Genomic DNA, 26,977 nt, shown 5'->3' with positions numbered 1-26,977 from the left:
GGGAGCCAGCAGGCAGGAAGCTAGCCAGCCAGAAGGCTGGCACTCCCCACCCGCAGCTCCCTGTGCGCCGGAAGCCCTCCTTCCGGGAAACCCTGAGGCCGGCGATGTTGGACATCTTTTAATATGTTTATTTGCCATCTGTATTACCACTTTAGTGAAATGTTTATGTCTTTTGCCCATTTTGTAGTTAGATTGTTTTTGTTTATTTTTACTACTGATATTTTCGGGGGGGGATATCAGGACTAGAACTCAGGACTTTGTGCTTGCCAGGCAGGCGCTGTGCCACTGAGCTAAATCCCCAGCCCCCTACTATTGGGGTTTTATTCATAAAGTCCTTAGGCAAAGTAAGTTTTGTAATCTGGAAAGCCCTTTGGTACAAAGCTTTATGGCAGGTGCACAGGCACATAGCCCTTCTATGGCAGGTGGACAGGCACGTGGCACTTTCTCTCAGGTTTTCAAGAAATGGCGAAACAAGCACATGTACATTTTATAAAAATAAAGATTCTTACAAGGTGGACTTAATTATTTCCTTTGACAGAAAAGACTACTGTCTTGGTTACTTTTCTCTCATTGCTGGGACAAAATACCTGACGCCCAAAATTAAGGAAGGAAAGGTTTATTTCGCTTACAGTTCGTGGAGGTTTCAGTCCTTACTTGGCAGATTATAAGGCAGAGTGGCACATGGCAGAGAGCTACAGCTCAGGGCGGCAGAACACAGCAAAGCAACAAAACAAAAGCCAGGAATGGGGGATGAATGGCCTCAAGCAGCTTCTTTTTCTCTCTTACATATGCAAACTAGCCACCCCAGGGTGGGTGTAGCTCTCACACCCATCAAACTCTAAAAGCCTGCCCCATGGCCGCTTGAGGCTTTGGGGGGAACACACAGTTTCAAACCATAACAACTACCTTTTCCCAGCGTGGCTCACTGTGAAGGTTCTAGGTTCAGTCCCAGTACCAAAGAGGGTGGGGGGACTAGCTGACGATATAGCCCAGTGGTAAAGCATCCCTGGGTTCAGTTCTCAGGACTGAAAAGAAAAAAAAAAAGAGAAAGAAAAAAGAAAGCAAGAAGGGCATAGACATGTCCTCCTGCCTCAGTCTGCCAGAGTGTGGGGTTATAGGCATGTGCCAGCATTTGCTGCTCCCTTTCAGCATCTGTAAACACCTTTGAACTGTTGCCCCTTCCAGCTAATTCTTTGCATTCAGACCACCTTGGCACTTGCAGGGGAGCAGGCCTGACTGAAGATCAGCATTTGTGGTGTTGGCCAGACTTTACCTCCCCCGGGAAGTGGGCATGTGCGCTGGGGCAGTGCGATGGAAAAGCAAAAGCTAGAAGCGCTGCCCTACCCTTCTTTGACCCAAGGGTATAAGGAGCTGACTCTCTTTTTGGCTTGGGTCTTAAGACTGTGAGACTACTTTTTTTTTGTTTGTTTATTTTGTTTTTTCTCCGGTACCAGGAACCGAACTCAAGACCTTGTGCTTGCCAGACAGGCACTTTTGCCGCTGAGCTAAATCCCCAGCCCCGAGACTACTAATCTGAGATAATTTTGGCATGAATTTCTGTACCTCTTTGAATAGTTGAAACAGAATTTTCTATTTTTTTTAGGTGAAAACAGACCCAAGAAGGATTTTTCTGAGCTTTTTGGCGAGAGAAACACATTTTTGTATTGTTTTAATTGCTAATAGAGGCCTACAGCTCTGTGGTTGGTAGGAGGGCAGGCCATGTCCACAGCATGTGCCCGGTGATCACTTCCTTTAAAGAAAGTAGTAGTTAGGCCAGGGCCTTAGGTGGGGTCTGTGTGCAGGGACAACACCCAGCCTGGGACATCTGAATGCTGCAGAGCCTCATCACGGTCCCTATGTAGACAGCAGATAGGGGAGGAGAAGGGCCACAGCTCAGCCTGGGTGAATCTTGTTTGGGGCTAATGAGTTAGAAATTTAAGGGACCAGAGACCCTCTGCTCTATTTCTTTACCCCATTTTAGAAATGAGCAAAACTAAGACTGTAGACCACAACTGGCCAGCAGCACAGATGGAGCCAGAACCAGGTCTTTTGCCTAGTGAAGTATGAGGCCTTTGGCTGAGAGAGCTGAATAAAGTGTCATGAGCACCCCAGCCCTCCAGCATTTGGAGCCAGGAATGTGGAGGTGCCAAAGTGGAAGAAGAGGCAGGGAAAACAATGAGGCTGTCAGTCATCTGAGGGGCGGGGCTTGGAAGCCCAAGAACCAACAAGGGATAGTATGGCCAGGATTAAAGAAACTGCAGGCTGGAGAATTTTCAGTGCTCAGTGAGCTCAGACTACCTTAACAAAATACCATAGACCAGGTGGCTTGACAGAAATTTATTTTCTCAGTTCTGGAGACTGGAAATTCAAGGTCAAGGTGCTAGGTGATTAGGGTTTTGGTGAGGCTTTGTCTCTGTCCTGAAGCTTTTCGTTGGTATATGTGTATACTGTTAGGGGGATGGGTACCATAAAGCCACTGGCTCTGTGTATTAGGGTACCACCTATATGTTCTAATTTAGCCTTCATTACCTCTTAAAGGCCATCTCCAAATACAGTCACCTTGTGGGTTAGGGCTTCAACCTGTGAGTTCTGAGGGAAACTCAACACTCCTTAGTTTTTGGTGTTCTGACCGTTGGACCCTTGGAGGCTGTGGCTTTCCTGGGGAAGAAGCCTGTGCTCTGACATTGCTCTCCCTGCCCTCTCTTCTATACAGTCGGACTGTCATTTGGCACCATTGTTAATTATGCAAGGAAACAGATTATTTTCTTTTAGCATCTCGGTGTCTGGTAATTCTGTGCAGTTGAGGGTTAGTCGTCTAGTTTTGTTATTCTCACATATATCCTTATAAGCTACAGTGTTCAGCAGGGAGGGCCAAATGGCAAACTCATGACCAGTCTGTTTTTGTTTTTTATTTTGTTTTTGTCTTGGTGCTGGCTTTATGCATGCTAAACTCGTACTCTGTCCCTGAGCTACACTTTCCGCCTGCAGTTTTCTTTCTTTTTTTGAGACAGGGTTTCACTATGTAGTTCAGGCTGGCCTTGAGTTCATGGTGTAGCCCAGGCTGCCCACAAACTCACAGTGATCCTTCTGCCTCAGCCTCAAGTGCTGGGATTATAGGCATCCACCACCATGCTCAGCTGTTTTTGTTTTTTTCAGCATATACATAACATAAAATTTCTCATTTTAACCATTTATAAATGTACAGTTCTCTGGCATTGAGTACATTCACATTGTACTGATCAGTTTTTACTCTTAAAGTAAAACAGTGCATATATTTGATTCCTGGCGTTAATGTTAGCTGTTTGACCTCTGGGAGCCTGTGTCCTCAATTGTAAAATGGGAATGTAATAGTAATAAGGCTTGTAGAGCCAGTCAAACTGAGTTTGAATTGAGGCTTTATAACTTGCTAAATGTAAATTAATTAATTAATTAATTAATTAATTTATTTATTTATTTATTTATTTTTGAGACAGCATCTCCCTGTGTATTTCAGGCTGGCCTTGAACTCACAGGTACCCTCGATCCACCTGCTTCAGTACCCACCCCACCCCAACCATTTTAACTGTGTAGTAAGGGTATTCATTGACTCACACGACAGTGATAAAGAGCAGGGTGGAGCTGGTCTCTTTCTGGCAGTTGACTTCATTTATACTGACTTCTTTATGAGCATGACCATGACTGTAGCAGTCACTGTGGTTTACAGTTCTAGTTCCTGGAGGGAAAAGTCCTTCCTACCCCATGTTTGTCCACCCTCTGTAGAAAAAAGTCTCCCAGGGACATTCTGATTGCTGGTGGTGTCATGTGCTCATGACTAGCCAGCCATTCACCTTCTTCCTGAGGGCTGTGTGCTATGGCAGAGCTGGGATCACAGGCCTGCCACACCCTATCGTCTTGCAGGCCCAGTGTGTTTGCACAACCCTGGGCTTGATAGGACTGCTCCTCAGGATAACAGTTGTCTCATCACGCTTCTCCTCATAGAGCCTGCTGCTCCTGCTCAGTGTTTCCTGTTTGTGGAGAAGGCAGAGCTGGGTGCCGGTGTTAGGCGCACCCCTCCGTTTACTCTTCCTAGGTGTTTGTTTAGCCGACAGTCACTGAGCACCTCCTGTCCAAGGGTGCATAGAAGAATAGGACACTGTCCCTGCTAGTTATATTGCATGGAGTGTAAAAAGGAGATAAACAGTAGGTTTCTAGGACTTTGAAGTTTTATGACCTATCATTTCATGGCCCAAGGCAGGGCTCCCTTTTTCCTAGAGGAGAACCAGCTTCCTATTTCCTCTTCTCTTTATTCCCTTACTGCCATTTGTGCAGGGAGCTTGGTTTGGCTGTGCAGTCCCATGTCCTGTCTTTGATGCGAAGGGAGAATAAGCTGGTTTGGCTTCCTCCTTGCTTCTGCTGACAGTGAGTCCTTTTTCCTGATTGCCCCACCCACACCACGACTGCCCCAGCTTCCGGACCTGTGTTGTCATCGCAGTTGCCAGGTCACAGTCATGCTTGCTCTGGCAGAAGGGGCTGTTGTTGGCATAGATTCAACTGGAGGCAGAGAAAGAAAAGCCCGTTGGAAAAGAAACAGTACATCAGTCTGGGAACAGACCTAGGGCAGGCTGTTTCTCCCCTGTCTGAGCCAAAACCCTGGTCACCTAAGCTGAGAGTGGCCAGTTTTGGAGCTGGAGGGTTGCGGGAGGGGCCCAGTCAAAGCCTTGCCTCTGTGGGAGCCACCAGACCAGTGCCAGGCCTAGTGAGGTTGTTGGTAAATGTTTGCTGCTTTAAATATAGCCGCCTTTCCATGTCTTAAGAAGGGAAAGAAATTGGCTGTTACTTTTTTGTTTTTCCTTAGTTGTGTAAGTGATACATAATCTTAAAGGTACTTCCCTGCCACAGGCACTCTGTGGCTGCCAGAGATGACCAATTGCAAGACCCTGAGAGTGTCTGCAGTACCAGCATGCCTGTCTGTTCTCTTGACACGCACATGCATGAACAGTAACTGTGCGGTAACCTGTGAATCCTATGCTCTGTATAGATTTGTAAGAAATGATTTAGATTTGACTCATTTGGCAGAAGTCCCTGAACGTCATCTTCATCTTACAGATTTCAGAATTCAATTCAAATTCAAATTTCAGGTGCTAACTTGAATTTTAGAGCCCATACCTCAGAGCTCACAGCTCGCAGATCTAGATGATTTCTACTTGCTGGCCTGCCACTCTTTTCTTTTTTTATGACTTTTTTTTTTTTTTTTTTTTTTTTGTTTTTCTCCGGTACCGGGAACCGAACTCACGACCTTGCGCTTGCCAGGTAGGCGCTTTTGCCGCTGAGCTAAATCCCCAGCCCCTGCCACTCTTTTCTGAATCACTAGTTCTACTGGGAAATGGCGTCTCCACTACATGTCTGCCCCAGCCAGGAGCCTGGAGGTCAGTCCAGACTCCCTTACCTTTGCTTCCCTTGCAAACTGGCAGTGCAGATGTGTGGTATCTTCCTGCTTAGTGTTTCCCAAGTTCAGCCTGTGCTGGCCAGCCCCTCGGCTGTGGCCTCAGTTCAGGTCTTTAAAATCCAAACCCTGCAGATTATCGCAGTGGTTGCCAATTCTTTCTCCCCACAGCAGCCAGAGGGATCTTTCTGAAATGTAAATCTGATCACGTTCCTGTCCTCTTTCGAATCTTTCAATAGCTTCCCACTAACCAGTGGGATAAAATCCAGCAGATTGTTAACAAGGCATACCAGTCTTTTCTTGAGTTTCTGTCTGCAGCTTTTAGCTTTGCTCCTTTTCATACTTCCCGGTTCTTCCTACTTGAGATGTGGACCTCCAGGTCTTCTCTTACCGTCTCTAAAATGGATGACACCGCCAAAGCTAGGCTGCCTCTTCCAGCCTGGTATAGTGCCCTGCGCTTAGCTTTGTCATCACATTCCATTGCCCATCTCTGCCAGTCCACGAGCTAGCTTGGAACCATATCAGAGGTTCCTGAGCAAGATGCAGTTTCTGTGCAAAAGCTTACACTTGCTAGACCTTCCTGATAAACTGACTCCTTTATTTAGAGTGAAATGACCTTTTAATATATATATATATTTATTTATTGTGATACTGGGGATTGAATTGCTTTTGCAGTGAGTCATATCCCCAGCCACCCCCACTCCTTTCATTTTGAGACAGGGTCTCATTAGGTCATGAAGTTGCCCAGCCAGAGTTCAACTTCTGGTCCCCTTGCCTCAGCCTCCAAGAATGCTTCAATTACAGTGTGCACCACCAGGCCTGGCTTGAAATGACATTTTTGTAATCCTGGTAATATTCTCTGCTCTGAAATCTATTTTGCCTAAATATTAATTAATATAACCACTTCAGCATCTTAAGTATGTGTTCGTCATGTATAATGATTACATTATCTTGGGAAATTGGTACATGTATATATATCATATCTTGACCGTTTTTACTCCCCCTCCCTTCCTTTGCCTCCTTCCCTGGATCCCCTTCCCAAGCCTGCCTCCTTGTTTCTGGTAATCTTTCTCTGTTTGTGTTTTCCTCTTTAAGTTATTTATATTTTGAGTGTTTCATATTAGAGAAACCATGTGATATTTAACCTGTATCTGATTTATTTCGCTTAGTATTATGATCTCTAGAGCCATCCATGTCCTGCAAATGACTCTGATTTATCCTTTATGTCTGAGTAGTATTCTTTTGTGTATCTATCTTTTTTTCTTTATCCATTCATGTGTTGATGGGCATAGAGGCTGCTTCCATAATTTACCTATTGTGAGTTGTGCGAATAACAGTGGGTATGCACATATCACTGTAATAGGATAACTGTAACGTTTTTGGGAAGATACCCAGAAATGATATCGCTGGATCAAGTGCAATTTCTATTTTCAGTTTTTTTTGAGGCATCTCTACTGATTACTGCAGTGGTTGTCCTAGTTTACATTCCTACCAAATGTTCTTGTTTCTCCACAACCTTACCAACATTTTGTTATTTTTTTTTTTTTGCATCCTTGATGGCCATTTTTACTGGAGTAAGATTGAATCTCAGTGTTGTTTTGATTTTTGTTTCCCTAAGGCAAAATGCTGAACATTTTTTTCATGTCCTTACAGCCACTCTAGCTTTCCTTTGAATAGTATATCCATGCCATGTCTTTTCCCATCCTTTTTCTTTTAACCGATTGTGTTTGAAGTGTGTTCCTTTTTTGTTTGATGTTTTGTTTCATTTCATTTTTTGAGACAAGGTCTCACTAGTTAGGCTAGGCTGACCTTGAACTCACTATGTACCCCTGCCTGATCTCAAACCCATGGTGATCCTCCTGCCTCAGCCTCCAAGTTCTGGGGTTATAGGGATGTGCCACCATGCTTGGTCTGAAGTGTGTTTCTTATAAATATATAGATAATAGTTAATTTTTTTCTTTTCTTTTTTTGAGGCTGAGTCTCTATATAGTTCACTCTGGCTTTGAACTCACTGTGTAGCCCAGGCTGATCTTGAACTAAGTGATCTTTCCACCTCTGCCCTTTGAGTGCTGGGATTATAGGTGTGTGCCGTCACACCTGGCTCTTTATAGAAAATGCATGAAGTCTTTTTAAAACTTCAGCCTTTTAATTGAGGTATTTAGAAAGTTACATTTAATATGATTCTTGATATAGCTAGATTTAAATTTGTCATCTTGCTTTCCTTCACCCTCTATTTGTCTCCTCTATTTTTCATACTTTTTCTGCCCTCTTTTGGGTTGAAAGGAATGTGTGCTCCTTTCCCTCTTCTTCTCCCTCCGCTCCCCCTCCCTTTCCCTCCCCTCCCCCATTCCTCCCCCACCCCACCCCCTCTTTCTTTTCTTTTTCTGGTGCTGGGATTGAACCCAGGGTATCATGCACGGTACACAAGAGCTCTACAACTGAGTTACATACCTAACAGCCCATAATGCACATCTGTAGCCCTTGGAGCATAAGACCAATTTTGTCATCAAGGCATAAATGTGGGTCTGTCAGACCCATATTTTTTCTTTAAAATGAATTATTAATTTTAATTTATGAGTTAAATTAAATAGTGAGTACTTAACAGGAAAAAAAAATCACAAAAATAAAGCATTGAGGTTTTAGTATTGTTTCTTTAAAAAAGCATCAGAATTTTCCATATCGGCTGGTTTTTGGTGTGCAAAATCTAAAAAAGAACATCAGAAATAAATTTCCATGCAAACTACAATGAAAATACCAGTAGCACTCTACAAAAAGAAATAATCTTGGGCTGGGGATATATAGCTCAGTGGCACAGCACCTGCCTGGCAAGTGCTAGGTCATGAGTTCAATTCCCAGTACCACACATACACATAAAATCATTACTTCAGTTATCACACTTAAGGCAGTCTGCACACATGACAACAGTATGTTCCATATCATGCATCACTTACACTGACAGTACATATCTTTTGCTTTCCTGACCTCTTTGTGGGACATACTTGAGATCTCAGGGGTCTTGCTGTTTTGTTAGGAGGTTCTTGCTATATTATATAATGTATAGTTAATAGGAATATAAGATATCAGTAAAATAAATTACTATTCTTAATACGTATTGTTCATGTGTATTGTTGTTAATATGTATATTTATTATTCTTAATATGTATTGTTTATTTAGAATAGACATCAACATTTTCACATCAGCTGTGTACTTGCTTACAAAACCTAAAGAGAAATAAGAACCTATGTGAACTACAGTGAAAATATCAATAGAACTCTACCACAAAAATAAGTTGCCATGTGTGAAGACTGCCTGTCACACCCAAGGCAGTCTTCACAAATGACAACTGCATGTTCCATGCACATGTCTTGCTTACACTGACAGCACCTGTGCTTAGCTCTCCTTTCCTATGTGGTAATCTTGTCACCTCTCTTCCTGTTTTGTCAGGAGCTTCCTACTGTATTGTACAACATGCACTTAACAGAATAAGATGTCAGTAGAATAGAATATCAAATATGTAATGGGTGCTTAGAATAGATATCAACATTTTCGTATCAGCTGTTTACTTGCTTACAAAACCTAAAAGATAACATCAAAAATAAAAACCTGTGTGAACTACAGTATAAACACAAATAAAAGTCTACCACAGAAATAAGCTTTGCTTCACCTGTCACGCCCAAGGCAGTCTTCACACATGACACCTGAATGTTCTATATACAAGTGTTGCTTAAGACTGATAGTACATGTGCTTTAATTTCCTGTACTTTCTTATAGGGCACAGTTGACATCCTTTTGGTTTTCCTGTTGTCAAAGTAGGTCTTTGTGATGCTGTGCCTGCTTGTTCACCTGTCAGCTCGCCAGTGTGCTGACAGGCAGAAACATTTTGTTTTTCCCCTGCTGTAAATGATCTCTTATGAACTCCAGTCACAATCCTCTAGGAAAATTTCTCAGTGATATTTTGCATTTATTATTTTCTTTTTTTATTTTGTCTTTTTGAGACAGGGTCTGCTATGCAGTTCAGGCTGGCCTTGAGCTAACTGTGTAGCCCAGGCTAGCAATAATCCTCCTGCCTCAGTCTCCGGAGTGCTGGGATTACAGGTGTGTACAACCATGCCCAGCTTGCACTTGTTATTTTGTTTGTAAACTGTCAAACTATTTATGCCACACATGTTTAGGATTGAGTAAAACACAGCCATTTGCTAATGCTTTGTGTTTCAAGTGACATCATAGTTCCTGCATAACTCATCAACAACATCTACTCCATATCGGGTTTTGTTGTTGAAAGTTTTCATCTCAGGCTTCCGTTTTGTCACATTTTCCCTGTCAGTATTTCCATCATGGTGAAATACTGACATCAGCAACAAATTGTTTTTCTTTGCCATAGATGAGGCCAATTCAAAGATTGAATTGAAATTCAAAGATTGTACTGTGCAGTTCTCTGTTTTGAAATTGCAACATTTCATTTAGAATTTCTGCTTTGTTCTGTGTGCAGTTCCAGTGCTAGTCAACTTATGCTATTAGTAAATGTAACATCAGTTGGAAACTGGTAAACCAGTAGTCAAATGTCACATTGCAGTTAGATTGGGAGGTGGAAGCAGCAAGTCTATTCACAGTATCATTCAGTTTATTACTATATGAATAAGGACCTGATGGCTGAGTTCCAGGTTAAATGTCTAAATTGAAAGAATAATAAGTCTTTGGATCCACAAGGACATTTTTATGCCATATATAAAAGACTTTTCCATGTCTTTTATATTCCTGTGATAACTGTGAGAAGTCTTTGCTAAGTACAACAGACCTATGAATGATTTCAGTTCAGCTAGTGTGGTTCATAATAATACATTTTTTAATCTGGCTATTGGTGTGTACAGAATGTTTTTGTGCATTTGAGCCTTTGTGTATTTCATAGCCTGTTGTAGCATTTTCTCTGTTATAATTTCCAAAATTAAATGGCAGTGCTGGCTTTCTGTCCAATACATTTCACCCCTGCCAAGACTGTCACTATATTTTTAGACTTAGTTATAACATTGGGTTGTATCATATGGTTGTGTGGCCATGTCACATTTCGACTATTCAAATATGTACTCACATTGCTGTTTTCTTTGTTTTTGTTTTTGTTTTTGTTTTTTTTTTTTTGGTTTTTCTCCGGTACCGGGAACCGAACTCACGACCTTGCGCTTGCCAGGCAGGCGCTTTTGCCACTGAGCTAAATCCCCAGCCCTTGCTGTTTTCTTTGTCATCTGAATGAAGAGGTCTGCATTTCCTGTGTCTGTATCACATATTCTTGCTCTATTTCACTGCCATAGGACCTTTGGCTCACATGGCCAATGTCAAAGTCATCATTGTAGCCGGGTGTGGTGGTGCGTGCCTGTAATCCTAGCACTTGGGAGGCTGAGGCAGGAGGATCACTGTGAGTTGGAGGCCAGCATGGGCTACATAGTGAGTTGAATATCAGCCTGAACTACACTGTGAGACCCTGTCTCAGAAAAATTATCATCATCATCATCATCATCCACCCACACCACTGTTCTTTTTTTTTAGTATATGTGCTGCCAAAGCGAGCACCACTGTTCTTTTATGAAACCCTGTATTTTATCATAGTGGATCATCATCATCCATGCATGAGTAATCTGATGATTCACTTTTGGCATCCTACAAAACTTGCAAATCTGGTTTTTCATGTGCTGTTGTACTGAATTGGGCTACTTCTACCAGAAAAATCAAAAGAAAACTTCTTTTTTTGTCTTTTTGAGACAGGGTCTTGCTAAGCAGTTCAGGCTGGCTTTGAGCTCACTTTGTAGCCCAGGCAGGTCTTGAACTTGCAGCAATCCTCCTTCCTCAGTGTCCCGAGTGCTGGGGTTACAGGCATGCACCACCATGCCTGTCTAAAAGAAAACTTTTTAAACAAATCCTGAATTGCTGTGGGTCTGATAACCATATGCAGAACCAGTTAGACATGTATAAAGGTGGATCCAAATCCCATTTTGCCACTTTTGCACATGTGTATCGGCCTTGCTGTTCGTAATATCAAGTGGGTAAACAGATTGCTTCCTGTATCCCTCAGGGAAAGGTAGTGAGGTGCACAGCTGGCTACTATAACAGTGAAGTACAAATTTACAGTAGAAAAGTAAGGGGTGCCATAAAGGTTGCAGCCTGCTTTCAAGAGGTACGGACACCTCATGTATGATACATGATCCTTAAAATGGTTTACTTTCATTTTACTTTTTCTGGCCTGTGTGTAGTTATCATTTATTTTTACTTTTACACACCTTAAATATAAAACATTAGTATTGTTTTTATTCACAGAGATTTAAATAATTAAAAGACCTTACATGTTTACCTACTATTTGTTTGGTCTGGTATCTCCTTGTGTAGATCTGTACTTTCATCTGGTGTCATTTTCTTTCTGCTGAAAGGACTTCCTTTAAAATATCTTACCTGTGGTGAGGCATTCTTCAGTTTTTCTGTGCCTGACAAAGTCACCTTTGTTTTTGAAAAATTTCATAGGATTTAGAATTCTAGAATTCTTTTGGTATTTAAAAAGTATTACCCAACTGTCTTGCTAGCATTGTTTTGTGTGATGTAAGCAATTTTGTTATATATGCTGATGTAGTTTTCCTTGTTTCTTCTGTTCGGGGTTCATTGAGCTTGAATTTATGTTTATAGTTCTTAATCAAGTTGGAAAAAATTTTAGCCATTGTTTCTTGAAATATTTTTTTCACCTAGTACCAGGATTGTTCTCTTTGGGGTAGGTTCTACTGCTGTGCATTCAAGCATTCCAGTCTTTTCTTCTGCAGTATTAATCTGCTCATCTCACCTAATAATCTCTAGCAGCTCAATTTATTTATTTTTTTATTTTTTTATTTTTTGGTTTTTCGCCAGTACTGGGAACTGAACTCACGACCTTGCGCTTGCCAGGCAGGCGCTTTGCCGCTGAGCTAAATCCCCAGCCCCCTAGCAGCTCAATTTAGATTTTTTAAAAAAATCTTCTGCCAGGTGTAGTGGCGCACACCTTTAATCCCAGCACTCAGGAGGCTGAGGCAGGAGAACTGCTGCAAATTTGAGGCCAGCTTGGGCTACCTAGTGAATTCAAGGCCTGAACTACATAGCAGGATCCTGTCTCAAAAAAACAAACTAAATCAAACCAGACCAAACCCAAAACCCTTCTATATATCACCTCAACTTTTTGAACATATGGTATAGTTGTAACTTTTAATGGCTTTGCTAATTCTGTATCTGTATTCCTGATTACTCAGCAATTTGTTGATTTCTTTTTTTTTCTTTGCATTATTTACCCAGTATCTGTATGTGACCAGTAATTTTTTTTTTTTTTTTTTTCCTGAGACAGGGTCTTACTATGTAGTGGAGGCAGGCCTTGAACTCACTGTATAGCCCAGACTGGGCTCAGCCTCCCAAGTATTGGGATTATGGGTTTATACCACCACGCCCAGCTTCTTGTTTAGTTTTTTTGAGGTAGTATCTCACTGTGTAGTTCAGGCCAGCCTTGAATTTATGGAGCCTCCTGCCTCAGCCTTCAGGAAGTGCCCAGGATTACAGGCATACACCACCATGCCTGACATGCTTGGTAATTTTTGATTGGATGTCAAATGCTAATTTTACCTTGTTGGGTATTGAATACCTACATAAAATTTTTACCTTTGTTTTGGGTACAAATTGGTAACATTTTGTCCTTTTGAGTCTTTTGTCCTTGTATGATTGCTTATTCAGGCCCAGAGCAGTTTTTGTCTAGCATTAGACTCATTATTCCCTACTACTGAGAGGAGACCTGCATGGTGCCCTGGCTTGTGACCCAGATGCTTTGCTTTCTCTAGACTCTGGTCTTGTCAAGCTAGGAAATCAGCTGGGCTCTGCCTGGGTTTTTCCTGCTTGGACCTTGCCTGAAACTCTCAAAATAATAAGCTGGACTAGCAGCAGTTACAGGGCTCACCTTGTTTATTTTCTACTTTGTAGGGGTCACTGTCCTTTTTTTGCCGGCTACATTTTTTTGTTTTTTAGAGTTTATAAAGTCATGTTTATTTCTTTGATCGAAAGTTGTCCCTGTTATGCAGCAGTCTTCAGTTTTTATTTTTGCATGGTTATACAGTCTGAATGATGAGCTTACATGCAAGGCAATTTTATGTTTTGCTCTTCAGTGTGCTGTCCACACTGACAAAGAAATTACACTAAGGAAAACAAAGTCGGGAATCATGTGCAGTACCTCAGAGGACAGGGGAGTTCTCAGCCAGGAGTTTTCCCACTTCTTGCCAAAAAAAGGGATCAAAAGCAAAGCATCCTAGAAAACTCAAATGGTACCCCTAACAAAATTCTTGGCAAAAGGCCACATCTGTATACTAGTCACCCACGCTCCTCTGGTGTGAGAGAAGTCAACAATGGGCTAACACCCATGGTTCTTCTTACTTCCTCTTCTTTGGGGCATATAATTGTTCTTCAAGTGGGACTGGGACAATGCCATCACACTGTTTTACTTCCTGGGTTAGAGGGTGTGTTACAATATTTGGTCTAATCACATCAGTGTCCCGAGACAAGTGCTCCGTTATGCTCTCCACAGTTGTTGTTGGTGCATAAAAACCCACCAAGAAATATCCGCTGCATGGCTTTCAGAATCAAAGCCAGCTCGTAGCGGGGCATGTCCGAACGCTCGGCGCGCACGGCTCTGGACCGAGTGTAGTCCCGGGACGCTGAGGAGTGGGGACGGGCGGAAGACTGGGCCGAGAGGCTCCCGGGCGGCAAATGCACCTGCCTGATACTTAGTTATTTTTGACAACCCTTTTTCATTTATCCTGGGTAAGAGAGTAAATTTAATCTCTACCAGCCTATCTTAGCTGAAGATAAGGATTTGAATTTTTACTTTGCTAGTTGTTTATTTACAAGTTTGTGGTTTTTTGTTTTGCTTTGTTTTTTGAGGCAGGGTCTGGGTACATAGTCCAGGCTGGCCTCAAACTCATCAAGTTCTTCCTGCCTCAGCCTCCCGAGTGCTGGGATTACAGGTGGTTGTGCACCACCACGCCTGGCTTCATGAGTTTTAAGATTCAGCAAGTAACCTAAACTCTCCAGGCATCAAGTCTTGTCTGAAAAATGGGGTAATAAGACTAATTCCTTACTGTGAAAATTAAATGACAGAACAAAAGTAGAAGGTTCTGAATAAGTGTTATCTTTGGGTAGTATATGAGGAAATAACTCATATGTGAGGAAATAACTCAGGACCAGCCATTAGGAATTGAGAAAGAAAGGGAAAATATGTAGAGAAAAAGCTGAAGAAGTGGTTATTGCTGGGTGCAGTGGTGTATGTCTGTAACCTCAGCTACTTGGGAGCTTGCAGCATAAGGATCACAAGTTCAAGGCCAGTCTGGGCAACTTAGTGAGATACTGTGTCAACATAAAATTTAAAAAGGGTTAGGAATGTAGCTCAGTGGTAGAGCACTTGCCTAGCATGCACCAGGGTTACAATATGATCCTCAGTCTCCCGCATATACACACGTGCACGCGTGCACACACACACGTACACACACAGAACAGAAAAAAGAAATGGCTGTAGGAGCAGGGGAGCAGGCTAGAGTGTCAAGGCTGGTAGGAGAGGACTTTCAGAGAGGAGTGTGGCAGTGCCAGAACTAGTAAGGAGATGGCAGCATAAGAGTGTCTGGGTTCACATTCTGTCTATAATTACTGTACTTCTTCCTGAGTGATATTTGTGGCTAACATTGGATCTGAGTGCTGACTTCCTCCGCCCAGCTGGAGCAGCTGAGTTCAGAGGCTAGAGGATTCTTTGCTCTTTCTAACTCAGTTTGTGAAACCAGTTAAAATAAAGAGAGGCTGCTCATGTCATTGGACAGATAAATTTGATTAGGTAACATACTCAGGAGATGGAGTGTGGAGATGTTAATTACATTTTTAGGATCACACAGGGTCAACTAGAAAAAGCTTTTTGTGTTGGTTTTAATATAGTTACTGGAAATCTGAGACCTCTGTGGGTTTATATAATGCTAGATCTGGAAGAAGTCCTAGAGAGACTGTCTACTCAACCTTTTCTGTGTCTTTGATGGGGACTCTGAGGCCCTACGGAGGGAGCTACCATCAGGTAGCAGGTGGTGGGCTCTGAAGTAAATTGGAACGTGCCCCTTCCAAAGGGATGGTAGCTACTCAGCTCCAGTGGGTCGTTGCCAGGAGGTAGTGGACTCAATGTTGCCAGATGTGCTGCATTGACAAAAGAAGCCCAAAGTCTGGATTTTTTCGTATAAAATATGTAACACTCAGATTTACATACTAAGGCATGTTTTAATCAAGACATGGGACATTAAGATATATGTATGGGCTGTATAGGTACTCAGTTTCAGCCTGTGAAAGCTGTTGAAATGAAATTCTGTAGACTGGCTAGTATGTAGGAAAACACGTTGGCCTTGGATTCCAGAGCACAGGCTGTCCACCTGTGACCAGGGGTAGGTCACAAAACCAGGGGTAGGTCGCTTTCTTCGCTAGGATTCTAGTATCCCATCAATAGCTACCGCCTGCTGTGCCTGGAAAGCGAAGCACCTCCTCTTGGGTGCTTGCCCAGCACGCACGAGTCGCTGAAGTGGTGGAGATAAAACTCACCTGCTGTTCCTGCCTGAATGAACCCTGCTGTGCCAAAGCCATGGGAAGCCATCCCCTGCCCTTTATGGGAGCAGGAGGTGGAAGTCACATAGGCCTGACTGCTGTTGGCTCTTGTCTCTTTCTTATGGCGCAGGCTACTCCTGCTGGCCCGCCCTACGATAGTCCCACTTGCTTACTGTTAGCCATTTTCCTCCGGGTATAGACATGATGAATGGAGGTCTCAGTCTCATTGTCCATAATAAAAGGCTCCTGGATCCTTTGTTGTAAAATTCTAGGAATTTCAGTGGGGGCTAACACAGAAAAAGTAAGCAAGTGAAAGAAGTTATCAAATTTTTGCCTAATGTCCTTGGGCCTTCCAGAACTAGAGTAGAAGTTAGGTTAGGTCCTGGGATATTATCTGGCGACCATTATGGGATGAGATGAGGACAGAGGGTTAGGGTTGGGGTCGGGTGAGGAAACTACAGGTCTAGTTTGGACATTCTGGAGCGCCCCACCCTTCTCCCTGGCCAGGGTAGAGAGGTAGATTCTGCCTTTGAGGAGCTTGTGGCCTAGAGAAGGCACAGGTCAGGCATGAGGAAAACACTGATTCTTTGAAGTAGAAAGTGCAAACTCCACAGCTATGTAGAATGGTTAGCTGAAGTACAGAGAGATGGTAAGTGGTGGTATTTGATCACATACGCTTTTAACCAGTTTGAAATGTATGAGAGAAAAATTTTGTCCAGTCAGAGGCTTGTACTGCCTGCCTTTGTGGTTGTAGAGTTCCTGGGCAGACTGAGCCGTCACAGCCAGGATTGTCTTGAGCTGGACTGCAGGCTTGCAGAGTCTGGAGTGGGGAAGGCAGCGAAGGCGCTCAGATTGCCAGGCTCAGGCAGAAGCAGCCCCAGCAGCCTGCTCGGGTAGGATAGATGTTCCTCCGCAGAGAAGGAATGTGCTCTCTGCAGATAGGTGGCCTGTGTTTGTTTCTAGGCTTGCCACTATGTAACCGCATAACTTGGGCAGATGATGAACTTTTGCAGCCTCAGTATCCTGATCGGTCAAGTAGAACAGTAACAGTACCTACCTGTGGCTCCCTCCAGCCAGTGAGCGCATAAAGTACCAGTCATGGTGCCTGGCACCCAAGACACGCCTTATAAACGTTAGCTGTTATTATATACAATAGTTTTCCCTTACCTCAGTTGTGCCTTTTTGCAGTTTCAATTGTGAATCTATTAAATGGAAAATTCCAGAAATAAACTTTGAATAAGTTTTAAGTAACTTTTGCTATAGTATATTGTTACAGTTGTTGTTTTATTATTTGTGCTCATCTTTAGCTATCCCAAATTTATAAATTGAGCTTTATTGTAGGCATGCATATATAGAAAAAAAACCATAGTATTTATAGAGTTTGGCACTATCTGCAGGTTCAAGCATCCATTGGAGCCTTGGAACATACATATCTCCCACAGATAAAGGGAGACTAGTAGGCTGGGCCTGGTGGTGCACTCCTGTAATCCCAGCACTCGGGAGGCTGAAGCAGGAGGATCATTGTGATTTGGGGTCCAGCCTGGGCTACGAAGTGAGCTCAAGGCCAGCCTGAACTGCATAGTGAGACCCTGTCTCGAAAAGAAAAAAAGGGTAGGGGAGACTGCTGTATTTTTTTTCCCCACTCTACCACAGCTGTATACACTTTTGAACACACTGGGCTAGGAGATGGGCCGGGACAGGGATGAGAAGACGGATTCCCAGAGAGCACACTGGACACAGGCAGGGAAGGAAGCTGGCAGGATAGAGAAGGGCTGAGGTGGTCGAGTGTTTTCACAGAGCTTTGGTGAGAGCTGTCCCATTTTCCATTTGATGAAACACATTCAGAGAGGTGAAATAAGTTACTGATGTCTGGCATCAGGGCAAGGATGCTGACTCTGTCTTCTGGACACCAGACCTAAGGCTCTTTTTCTCTGTGCCCCCATGCTGGTAGGGTTGGGACGAGAGAATGGGGTGACAAAGCTGGCATTGGCTAACAGGATCAGAATGGTTTTAAATTCATTTTTCCCAAGCCATGTTCCAGTGTTAAGTGTGTTTGTGTGTTGTTGGGGTTTTTTGTTGTCTCCTGCCTCCCCTGGTGGGGGAGGGTATGCGGTGCCTACAGTTACACATACCCATGACAGCATTTTCTGAGCACTTGCGGCACGTCAAGCACTTCGCGGGTGTGTTGCTGTGTGTCTCATTCTAGTCCTCACAGTCACCTTGTGAAGTGGGTGTTACCCTTGTCAGGAGGATTAGTGACATTAAGTAGGTGGAGCTGAAATTTGAGGCTGGACAACTTGGACAAATGCACTACCACTGAGCCCCAGTGCTAGGCCGAGAACACACTTTGTATATGCTGTTTAAATGATTTTGGAGCAGCTTGATTTCTGTTAGATTGTTCATTGTGGAACTTAGCTGGGAGTGGTGGCACATACCCATGCTCCCAGCACTCGGGGAGGCTGAGACAGGAGGATTGCAAATTTGAGGCCAGCCTGGGTAGCTTAGCAACTTATCAAGACCATGTCTCAAAAAATAAAATTTTTTAAAAAGGCCTGGGGATGAAGCTTAGTGTGAAGGTCCTTGAGTTCAGTCCTGAGTACTGAAAAAAAATTGTGGAACTTCTTTTATCTTTGTCCCTGTTTAGGGTTTTTGTTTTGTTTTGTTTTGTTTTTTGGTACCAGGAATCGAACTCAGGACCTTGTGCTTGCTAGGCAGGCGCTGTGCTGCTGAGCCATATCCCCAGCGCATCACCCGCCCCCCCTTTTTTTTTTGAGGCAGGGTCTCACTATGCAGTTCAGGCTGGTCTTAAACTCATTTTGTAGCCCAGGCTGGCCTCAAACTCGCAATGATACTCCTACCTCAGCCTCCTTTTGTGCTGGGATCACAGGTGTGCATCACCACTTCCGGCTTTGTCCCTGTTTAAACCGTTAAGAATCCTCTTTTTTTCTCTCTAGAATTTTCCCTTACAGCGAGTACTGTACTCCCTGTGTGTTTGCTGATGAAGTCAGCAGGGTTTCAGACTCCGATTTCCTGGTCATATACAAGTACTTATTTTACCATCTCTAAATGAAGCACGTTAGCTCCAGGCCACAGAGAACAAATTAGGGGAACAGGGAGATACATCACAGTGAAGGAGGCTGCTCTGAAAAATGTGTCTCTGCCTCTGGCCTGAACTCCCAAGCTGTGTGGGAATATACACAGTGGTGTCAGCAGCATTCCAAGACTGTGGAAGATGAGGCCCTCTGTCGTGCAGGTGAGCTTGGGACACTGTCTGCTTGGCAGTGGACACAAAACATCCTCTGTCTGGGCTGCAGAGGCATTTTGGTTTGTGAGAATTTTCTGTAAGCCCCATAGGTCTGCCCTGTTGTTCCTGCCTCCTTTGTGCAAGGTAGAGACTGAGAGCCCCACTCTGTCCCTTCTGGAACCACAGGCAGTATCAGCAGCACCATTTGAGGAGAATATCCTCAACCCAGGCCAACAAATACTGCTTTTCCGTGCTTCATTTTCTTTTAACCAGGGCCTTCAGAGAGCAAATTGAATAGCTCTCCAGTTCTTTCACATGTCAGCATGAACTTTCAGATAGGTTTGCAAAGGGGGGCAGAGTTTGGAGATGCCACGAAAGAGTGTTGACTTTTCCCTATGGCAGGGGGAGCTGTTGCTTTATTTCCAGCAAATTAGTTTGGAGATAACAGATTTGAAGTGGCTATGAGAGCCTTGGGTGGATGCCTGATTCTTTCTCTGATTTACTGCAGGGCGTAGACAGGCTGTGTCACCTTCTTTAGGAATCTTTTTTTGGGGGGACACAGTCTCACTATTTAGGCCAGGCTGGCTTTGACCTTGCTGTGATCCTCCTGCCTCAGAAAATCCAGTGCTGGGGTTACAGGCATGTGCGACCATGCCCTATTTAAGCAGGACTCTCATTTCTCTTTTACCTAATGAGAGGGCTTGGACTTCAGTACCTTCAAGAGTTCTTTGAGCCCCCTTTGCCCTAGATATTAAAATTCCAGCTCTTACCTGGTTAAGGTTTTGTAGGGATCTTTGATGTGTGGTACAGGATGGCTGCTCATAACAATCCCAATAGGAAGATGGGTTGCTTTGACATTGGTTAACTTTGTGGTTTTGACTCTTCTTACTGACGTACACAGAGGGTGACAGATGACCCCCCTGCTCCACCTCTGGTTGAGGGTTCCTGAAGATGTAAAGTTGATTCACAGGCACAATGAACCAGGAGCATCTGAGCGATGGCAGGAGGCGGGGAAAGCAGGGCCTCCTCAGCCTCCCTCTCACGCTGCCTGCCAGTGGCCCCGCTGCGCGCCCCCGGGCGGCTGAGGCTCGCGTCCCATGTTGGGCCTGTAAGCATCCTCAGAGGTGTGTTTGTATCTGCTGTGTCGTTCCTGCCAAGCGCGGAAAGGAGCCTGCACACTTCTTCCCTCCTGGGCCTGCACTTTCTGCCACATGACTTCATGCGTAGGATTTTCTTGGAAAGGACTGCAGACTCCCTCATCCATTCAGTGAGGGCAGGTTGTGTGGGCCTCCTTCCTCCCTACCTGGCCTCTCTGCTAGTAGGGAGCGCGTGGTCATGACTGTTCAGCATCTGTTGGGATGGATGCTCGCGTTTGTTTGCCGCTAGACTGAATATTGAGCAGATCAGGGCAGGCAGACTGGACTTTCTCCTCAGAATCTCTCAAGGAAAGGTCAAGTTGGTCTTAGCCTGGGAGAAGAGAATGTTCTGTCCAGTTGTATTGAACTGATGTGTTTTGTTGCTAGCAGATGCCTTGCAAAGGCGTTTCTGGTCTTGGGTGCAGGTCTCCTGACTGGCCCTGCCTCTTAGGATTATCTCTTCTGTATCTTCCCCCAAATAGCTATTGGGAGGGTCTAAAGAAGCAACTGTCTGGAGACCAATGTTTATTTCAACATGGTTGGAGTTGTTTTTGCTTCAGCTTTCAGAGCCAATAAAGCTGGTTATTAGATTCTATAATTGCTGCTGTAATTACTCTCTTGGAACCAGCAAAGGCATAATTAAATATGGAGATTCCAAGTTCTATTTTTTTCCATCTAAAAGCAGCCTCTTACACTTCTGTGGGCCTGGGTTAGATTTCAATTACAGAAGCCTTCTGTTTACAAATGATGCTGGGAATTATTTGGCAGAGGAGGGATTTTGGGGGATGCTTTTTCTTTGAATATTTGGGTAGATGAACAGCTCTTCATTAACTCAGTAATTTTTTTTTTAACCCAACCTTCAGGAATTTGGAAAAGTAAGGCTGTGAGGGCGCTAGGGAGTATGCATGTGACTTAGTCCTGGCTCAAGGTAAGAGTGGTCAGTCCAGATCTTGAGGTGGGCTAGTTTAGTCATTCATGTTAAGATCAAGGGAGATAGCCACTGGGTGTGGTGGTGCACACCTGTAATCTCAGCACTCAGGAGGCTGAGGCAGGAAGACTGTAAGTTCGAGGCCAGCCCTGTCTCCAAAAAAAAAAAAAAAAAGATCAAGGAAGATAGCAGATTAAATGACTTTTCAAGTTTTAATGAGGTAACATACATTTCGTTCTTCATATTTTTTTGCAAATTCTCTTTAGCTTGTTTTACCCTTTGACTATGGGAGTGTATCCTAGTTGGTTAGTTTGCTGCTTTTGGAGGAACTGTGGGTGATCATATTGAGGCAAAGCCATTTTCACCTTCGCAGGTGGGTCTCAGGATGGAATTCTAGGTTGAGAGCCTGAGTAAAAAGGTCCTGTTATCCGTGCAGCTTACAGAGAAAGCACAGCTTGGTGGCTGAGGGGATCGTAGGACTTGTCTAGCTCTGGGTCAGGGTCTGGCCTGCCCTTCTGGATATGAGGGAGCTAGTGTACATGCTGGGAAGTGCTGCCGGGTCCCAACACAATCCTAGAAGCCCGAGTCTGCTGAGCCACCTTCCTGGCTTTGATGCCCCTTTAAGGTATGTACTAAAAATAATTTCTAGTATATGAAGGAGGGGCATTGAAGCAGTAAGTGAAGGCAACCTGGATTAGGAGCAGGGGATATGGCCCAGTTTTGCCACACAACCGGCTTGAGTAGACTTTAAAACAAGATGATCACGGTGTGATGGTGTGTGCCTGTAATTCCAGTGCTCTTGAGAGGCTCAGGGAAGATCCCAAGTTCAAGCCCAGCCTGTGCAACTTAGTCTACACTCTGTCTCACTGAGAAATATGATTGGAGTTTATTTTCTGTGATAGAAAATGCTGTAGTAGTCATCTTTAGACACAGGACTTCTGTTTTTTGGCTTTTATTTTTTGGAGACAGGGTCTCACTATGTAGTTCAATTCAGGCTGACTTTGAACTCACTGTGTAGCCCAGGCTGACCTTGAATTCACTGTGGTCCTCCTGCCTCAGCCTCCCAAATACAGAGCACCACTGTGTGCAGTTGGGATTTGCTGTTGAATTTTGTTGAATAAATTTCCAGAGAGAAATCACTGGCCTAAAGAGCAGAACATCATTATTCTGTTACTGTGTGTTGCCGTATTACTCTTTGGAAGCATTATAATAGTTCACAAGTTTGTTGGCTTTGTGTGACATAGCATACCCAAACCAATTTTGTATTTGGTATACTTCTTTATTACTTCTGTAATTTAGTTGGCACTTTCCTCCTACTTCATGTTATTTCTATTTTTTATTGATTTTTTTGAACTCATGGCAATCCTCCTGCCTCAGCGCCACCATGCCAGGCTCCTCCTACTTTATAATACTTATTGCTGCCAGAGTTTTTTGGGTATCTACTTTGTTTAATGTGCATTATCCCATTTACTCCCCATAAGAAGCCTAGCTGAGATCCTAAGTTGCTCACCTATGTCTGAGCTCGAGCAGCCTTAGAGTGCGTTCTTGCACTGGATGCCTGGCACTGTGTTGATTTGGGTGTGTGGTTACCAGGGCGTGTGAGCTCTGCTTCTGGGCTCATCCCCTGGCTGCGCGTTGACGTATGTGAATTTTCTTTGAAAATTGAATGTGGTTGGTGCTTGTAGAAGAGTTTAACCCTCTTAAAGGGAAACAACAACCGAGACGCAAACAATACAACTAGGGAAGGCTCAGGGACTCCAAGGACAGCACCCTGTGTCTGGGCTCTGACACGCTGTTTTCTCTCCTGCACAGCGGCCCTCCAGGCACTGAAGCGCAAGAAGAGGTATGAGAAGCAGCTGGCGCAGATTGATGGCACGCTGTCCACCATTGAGTTCCAGCGGGAGGCCCTGGAGAACGCCAACACCAACACCGAGGTGCTCAAGAACATGGGCTACGCCGCTAAAGCCATGAAGGCTGCGCACGACAACATGTAGGTGCCCCTGCTGCTGGGCGGAGGAGACCCAGTGGCAGAGCAGTGCTGGCCCTGTAGGACTCCTGCTTGGGTGGACTCCTTGACTAATCATTCAAGCACCTGAGCTTAATTTGCCTTCTGTTTTGGAACTCTTCCTAAAGTGGATCGTGTACTCCACTGCCTTGGAAGCAGAGCTCATGGAATGAAAAAAATGCCCCAGTGATTCTGGGTTATTGTGATGAGCATAGTTTTATCCTTTTACTTGGGCCTCTGAGTACCAGGCTGTAGAAAAGCCTGTGATCCAGAGGGGGAAGCTGACCTGCCCAAGTTGAGTATGGAGAGAACTAGGTTACAGATCAGTGGTCATGGCTTTGCCATCCGCGGCAAGGCCTTGGTGCATGCGAGATATCTGAGGGCTTTGGATCACTCTGTTTTTGTTTTTTATCTTTCTGGTTTTTTGTCTGCTTTTGATTTTGAGAATTTATTTTTTGCCTCTTTCCTTGCTGTCAGGTTCTGGGTGTCATGCGGGCAGCATTCCTACCCGCAGGGGTCTTCCTTCTCTGGTGGCTCTTTTTTCATGTGCAGTGGCCTAAGAAAGTAGATAATCCATCTTGTTAGAATTGCAGTTGAAGGCCAAGGTCAATCGGTTCCAAACAAGGGCCTCTCCCATGAACACAATTTTACTTGTGTTTTAGTTCTTAGCTTAGCAACCTATATTTGGGGGTGCTTGGAGCTTCTCTTGCTTCCTTTTGGGTAGAACAGGAGCTGGCACAATGCAGCCTATAAGCTTGCACCTATTTTTTTAAATAAAGTTCTATTGAAATATTGTTATGCCATTAATTCCTTATTGTCTAGCTACTTTTGTGCTGCGAAGCAGAGTTGAGTAACAAGGACTATGCAGACTACAAATTCTGAAATACTTACTATCAGGGCCTTTACAGAAAAAATTTATCATTCCCTGCTCGGGAAACATGAGGTTGAAGGAAGAATGGTCTTCATGTATATGAGGAGTTGTTTTTTTTGAGAAGGGTCTCACTATGTAGCCCATGCTGGCTTTGATGTGGGTGGAGATCTTCCTGCCTCAGCTTCCCAAGTGCTGGGATTACAGGTGTGCACCACCATGCCCAGCTATGATTCTCTGTTTTAAAGGAGAAGAGGAGGGCAGTGGTGACAAGTACAATAACTCCTCGCAGTGGGGTTACATATTGTAGGGGGGGTGTTGCCTGGGAAGCAGAGTGCATGGAGTCGCATTTCTGCCTTTGCTTCGCAGTCTTTCTGTACAGAGACTGATGAACTAATACAACGATCTGTCCATTTCCAGGGACATCAATAAAGTTGATGAGTTAATGCAGGATATTGCTGACCAGCAAGAACTTGCAGAGGAGATTTCCACAGCTATTTCCAAACCTGTAGGGTTTGGAGAAGAGTTTGATGAGGTGAGTGGTTTCCTGTGGATCACATACTACTCGTGGATGACACTCAGGCTGGCCCTTGATGTGTTCTTGAAGATTCTGAGGCAGGGAGGTGTGGCTGGGAAATTACCCATTCTTTCCTCTCCAGACTTGGATATAGATGGGGCGTGGTGTTAACTCTTCTTGAATTCTGGATTCACTTACTGTTTGGGATGGGTGGAGTGAGGGGACCTTCACTGGGCCCCTTTAGCAGGCTTCTGAATAGGAATTGGTTTCAGTGAGGTAACCCTGCTTCTCCCTGTGGTGGGCACTGTGCTCATCACAGCCTGGAGAAGTTCACAGGATTTGCCCGTACAGCTGTGACATGAGCTAAAGGAACAGTCCAGGAACGGACATTTACATCTGATCTCTGAGGGTCCTTTCTGGACCTTGGCTTCCTACCACTTGCTGCTGTAGCAATTTGGGATCTTGAGTCTTTTGGGCTTTTAAAATAGAGTAGCAGCTCCCAGTGCAGGTGCTTCATTATGCTGTCGAGTCCCTTGAAGGTCAGCCCCTCTGTGCTGAATGGACTCCTCTGTGCTCCCAAACTCCACTGTAGATAGAATGAGAAAGCAGCCTTTTGCTTGCACCCTCAGCTCCCAGCACCAGGTCTTCATAGTCTCCGTCGGGAGCTGAACAGGCGCATCAGGTTTGCGTCATTCAGCAAACACTCCCGAGCGTTCCCTCAGGACACCCACTTGAGATAAAGAAACAGGAATGAAAAGGTAGAACCCCTCCTCCCAGGGCTCTCACAGCACGCCCAGGGAGGGCTTTCTCACTCTGTTTGCTTTTACAGGATGAGCTCATGGCGGAATTAGAAGCACTAGAACAGGAGGAGCTAGACAAGAATTTGCTGGAGATCAGTGGTCCCGAAACAGTTCCTCTACCAAACGTTCCCTCGATAGCCCTACCATCCAAACCCAGTAAGTAACCCTCCTAGAGGCCTGCAGGGCACACCCTTGGTGCCCCTCAAGTGCTCTTGTGGTCAGTTGACTTCAGCTTGGATCTGAGCTTAGGCAGGATTGAGAACCAGATGAGATGAGTTGTGATCACGGTGACAGTGTCCTCTGCCCTTCCCTAGTATCTCTTAACAGGGTTTTTTAATCTCAGCACTGTTTACATGGACAGATGATTCTGGGGTAGGAATGGGGCAGAGCGGGTGTGCTGTGCACCATTGGTATTTTGCAGCATCTCTGGCCTCTCCCTGCTGGATATCAATAGCACCCACCCCTGAGTTGTGACAACCCAAGCCATTTCTAGATATTGCCAAGTGTCCCCTGGTGGTGGGATGTGGGCATTCACCCACAGTTAAGAGCCTCTATTCTAGCATCCTGTTTGTTTCCTATGTCATCAACCAAGAGAAAGTTCCAGGCCCCATGAAAGGTGTGAAAATTTAAGTCCTAGGCAGCCCTGGTCTGGTGTGTGAGTCCTGTGTGCATAAGAGCTTGGCCCCTCAGAGGCAGCCCTGGGGGAAGAAAGCAGCTTTGGCTCTTTCAGAGACCTGGTTCCACAAGACGGTCATTTCCTTGTCCCTGTTGCAACTTCCCTCCCTCCCACAGTGTGTCTCCCCTGGCAGAAATATTCTACACAGAGCTTCTGGAAAAGGAGAAACAGTTGCGTTGGCATGGAGAGGGCACCAGGGTGCTGTGCATGACTGGGCTGTGGTCCCCATCCTTTCCAGAGTGTGCAGAGGAGAGGCCCCCCTGTAGTCAGCTGTCTGGGGGTACAGAGTGATTTGGGCATCCTGTGGTGGAGCTGGGGGCTGGCGAGGATTAGAGTTTGTGTGAGGGTCATGTCCCGTGCCCCACCTCTCCACCCTTGGGTGCTCTGCGGCCTCTCCGAGTGGAGCATCCCCTGCTGACCTGGCTGGCCCTGCTGGGGGTGGAAGGTGAGCCCACTCTTCTGGAGCTTTGCCTGGCAACCTCCAGGCCTGAGGAGAGGCTGTGAGTGCAGGGCAGGCTGGGCATCCAGGAGCAGTACAGCCAGACCCCCTGAATTCCCTTTTCCCTCTTCCCACAGCCAAGAAGAAGGAAGAGGAAGACGAAGACATGAAGGAGTTGGAGAACTGGGCTGGAACCATATAACTGGCCCAGAGCGGCTGGGCCCAGACAGACTCTGATGGCCTGCGCAGCGGGTGGGCAGCAGGCGGGAAGGTGCGGGTCGGGCCGGCGGCCTCGCGCGCTCGAATCTCACTCCACGGCAGTGGCTGCATCGC

General features: G+C 44.8%; 1 protein-coding gene across 1 annotated transcript in view; it reads left to right on the top strand.

The window, feature by feature from the left end:
- Chmp4b (charged multivesicular body protein 4B) overlaps positions 1–26,977 on the top strand; it is a gene marked incomplete at its 3' end in the record, with an annotated part of 44,560 nt that extends 17,583 nt beyond the window's left edge. Inside the window, 4 exon segments of the mRNA XM_005384838.2 lie at positions 23,152–23,329; positions 24,633–24,747; positions 25,559–25,685; positions 26,782–26,977. Coding sequence (XP_005384895.1) covers positions 23,152–23,329; positions 24,633–24,747; positions 25,559–25,685; positions 26,782–26,846 — 485 coding nt within the window.

This window comes from Chinchilla lanigera, unplaced genomic scaffold, assembly GCF_000276665.1.
Source record: "Chinchilla lanigera isolate Chin_1 unplaced genomic scaffold, ChiLan1.0 scaffold00021, whole genome shotgun sequence".
NCBI classification, from domain to species: domain Eukaryota; kingdom Metazoa; phylum Chordata; class Mammalia; order Rodentia; family Chinchillidae; genus Chinchilla; species Chinchilla lanigera.
The sequence above is the reverse complement of the archived record's forward strand: the minus strand, read 5'-3'. Positions and strand labels throughout refer to the sequence as shown.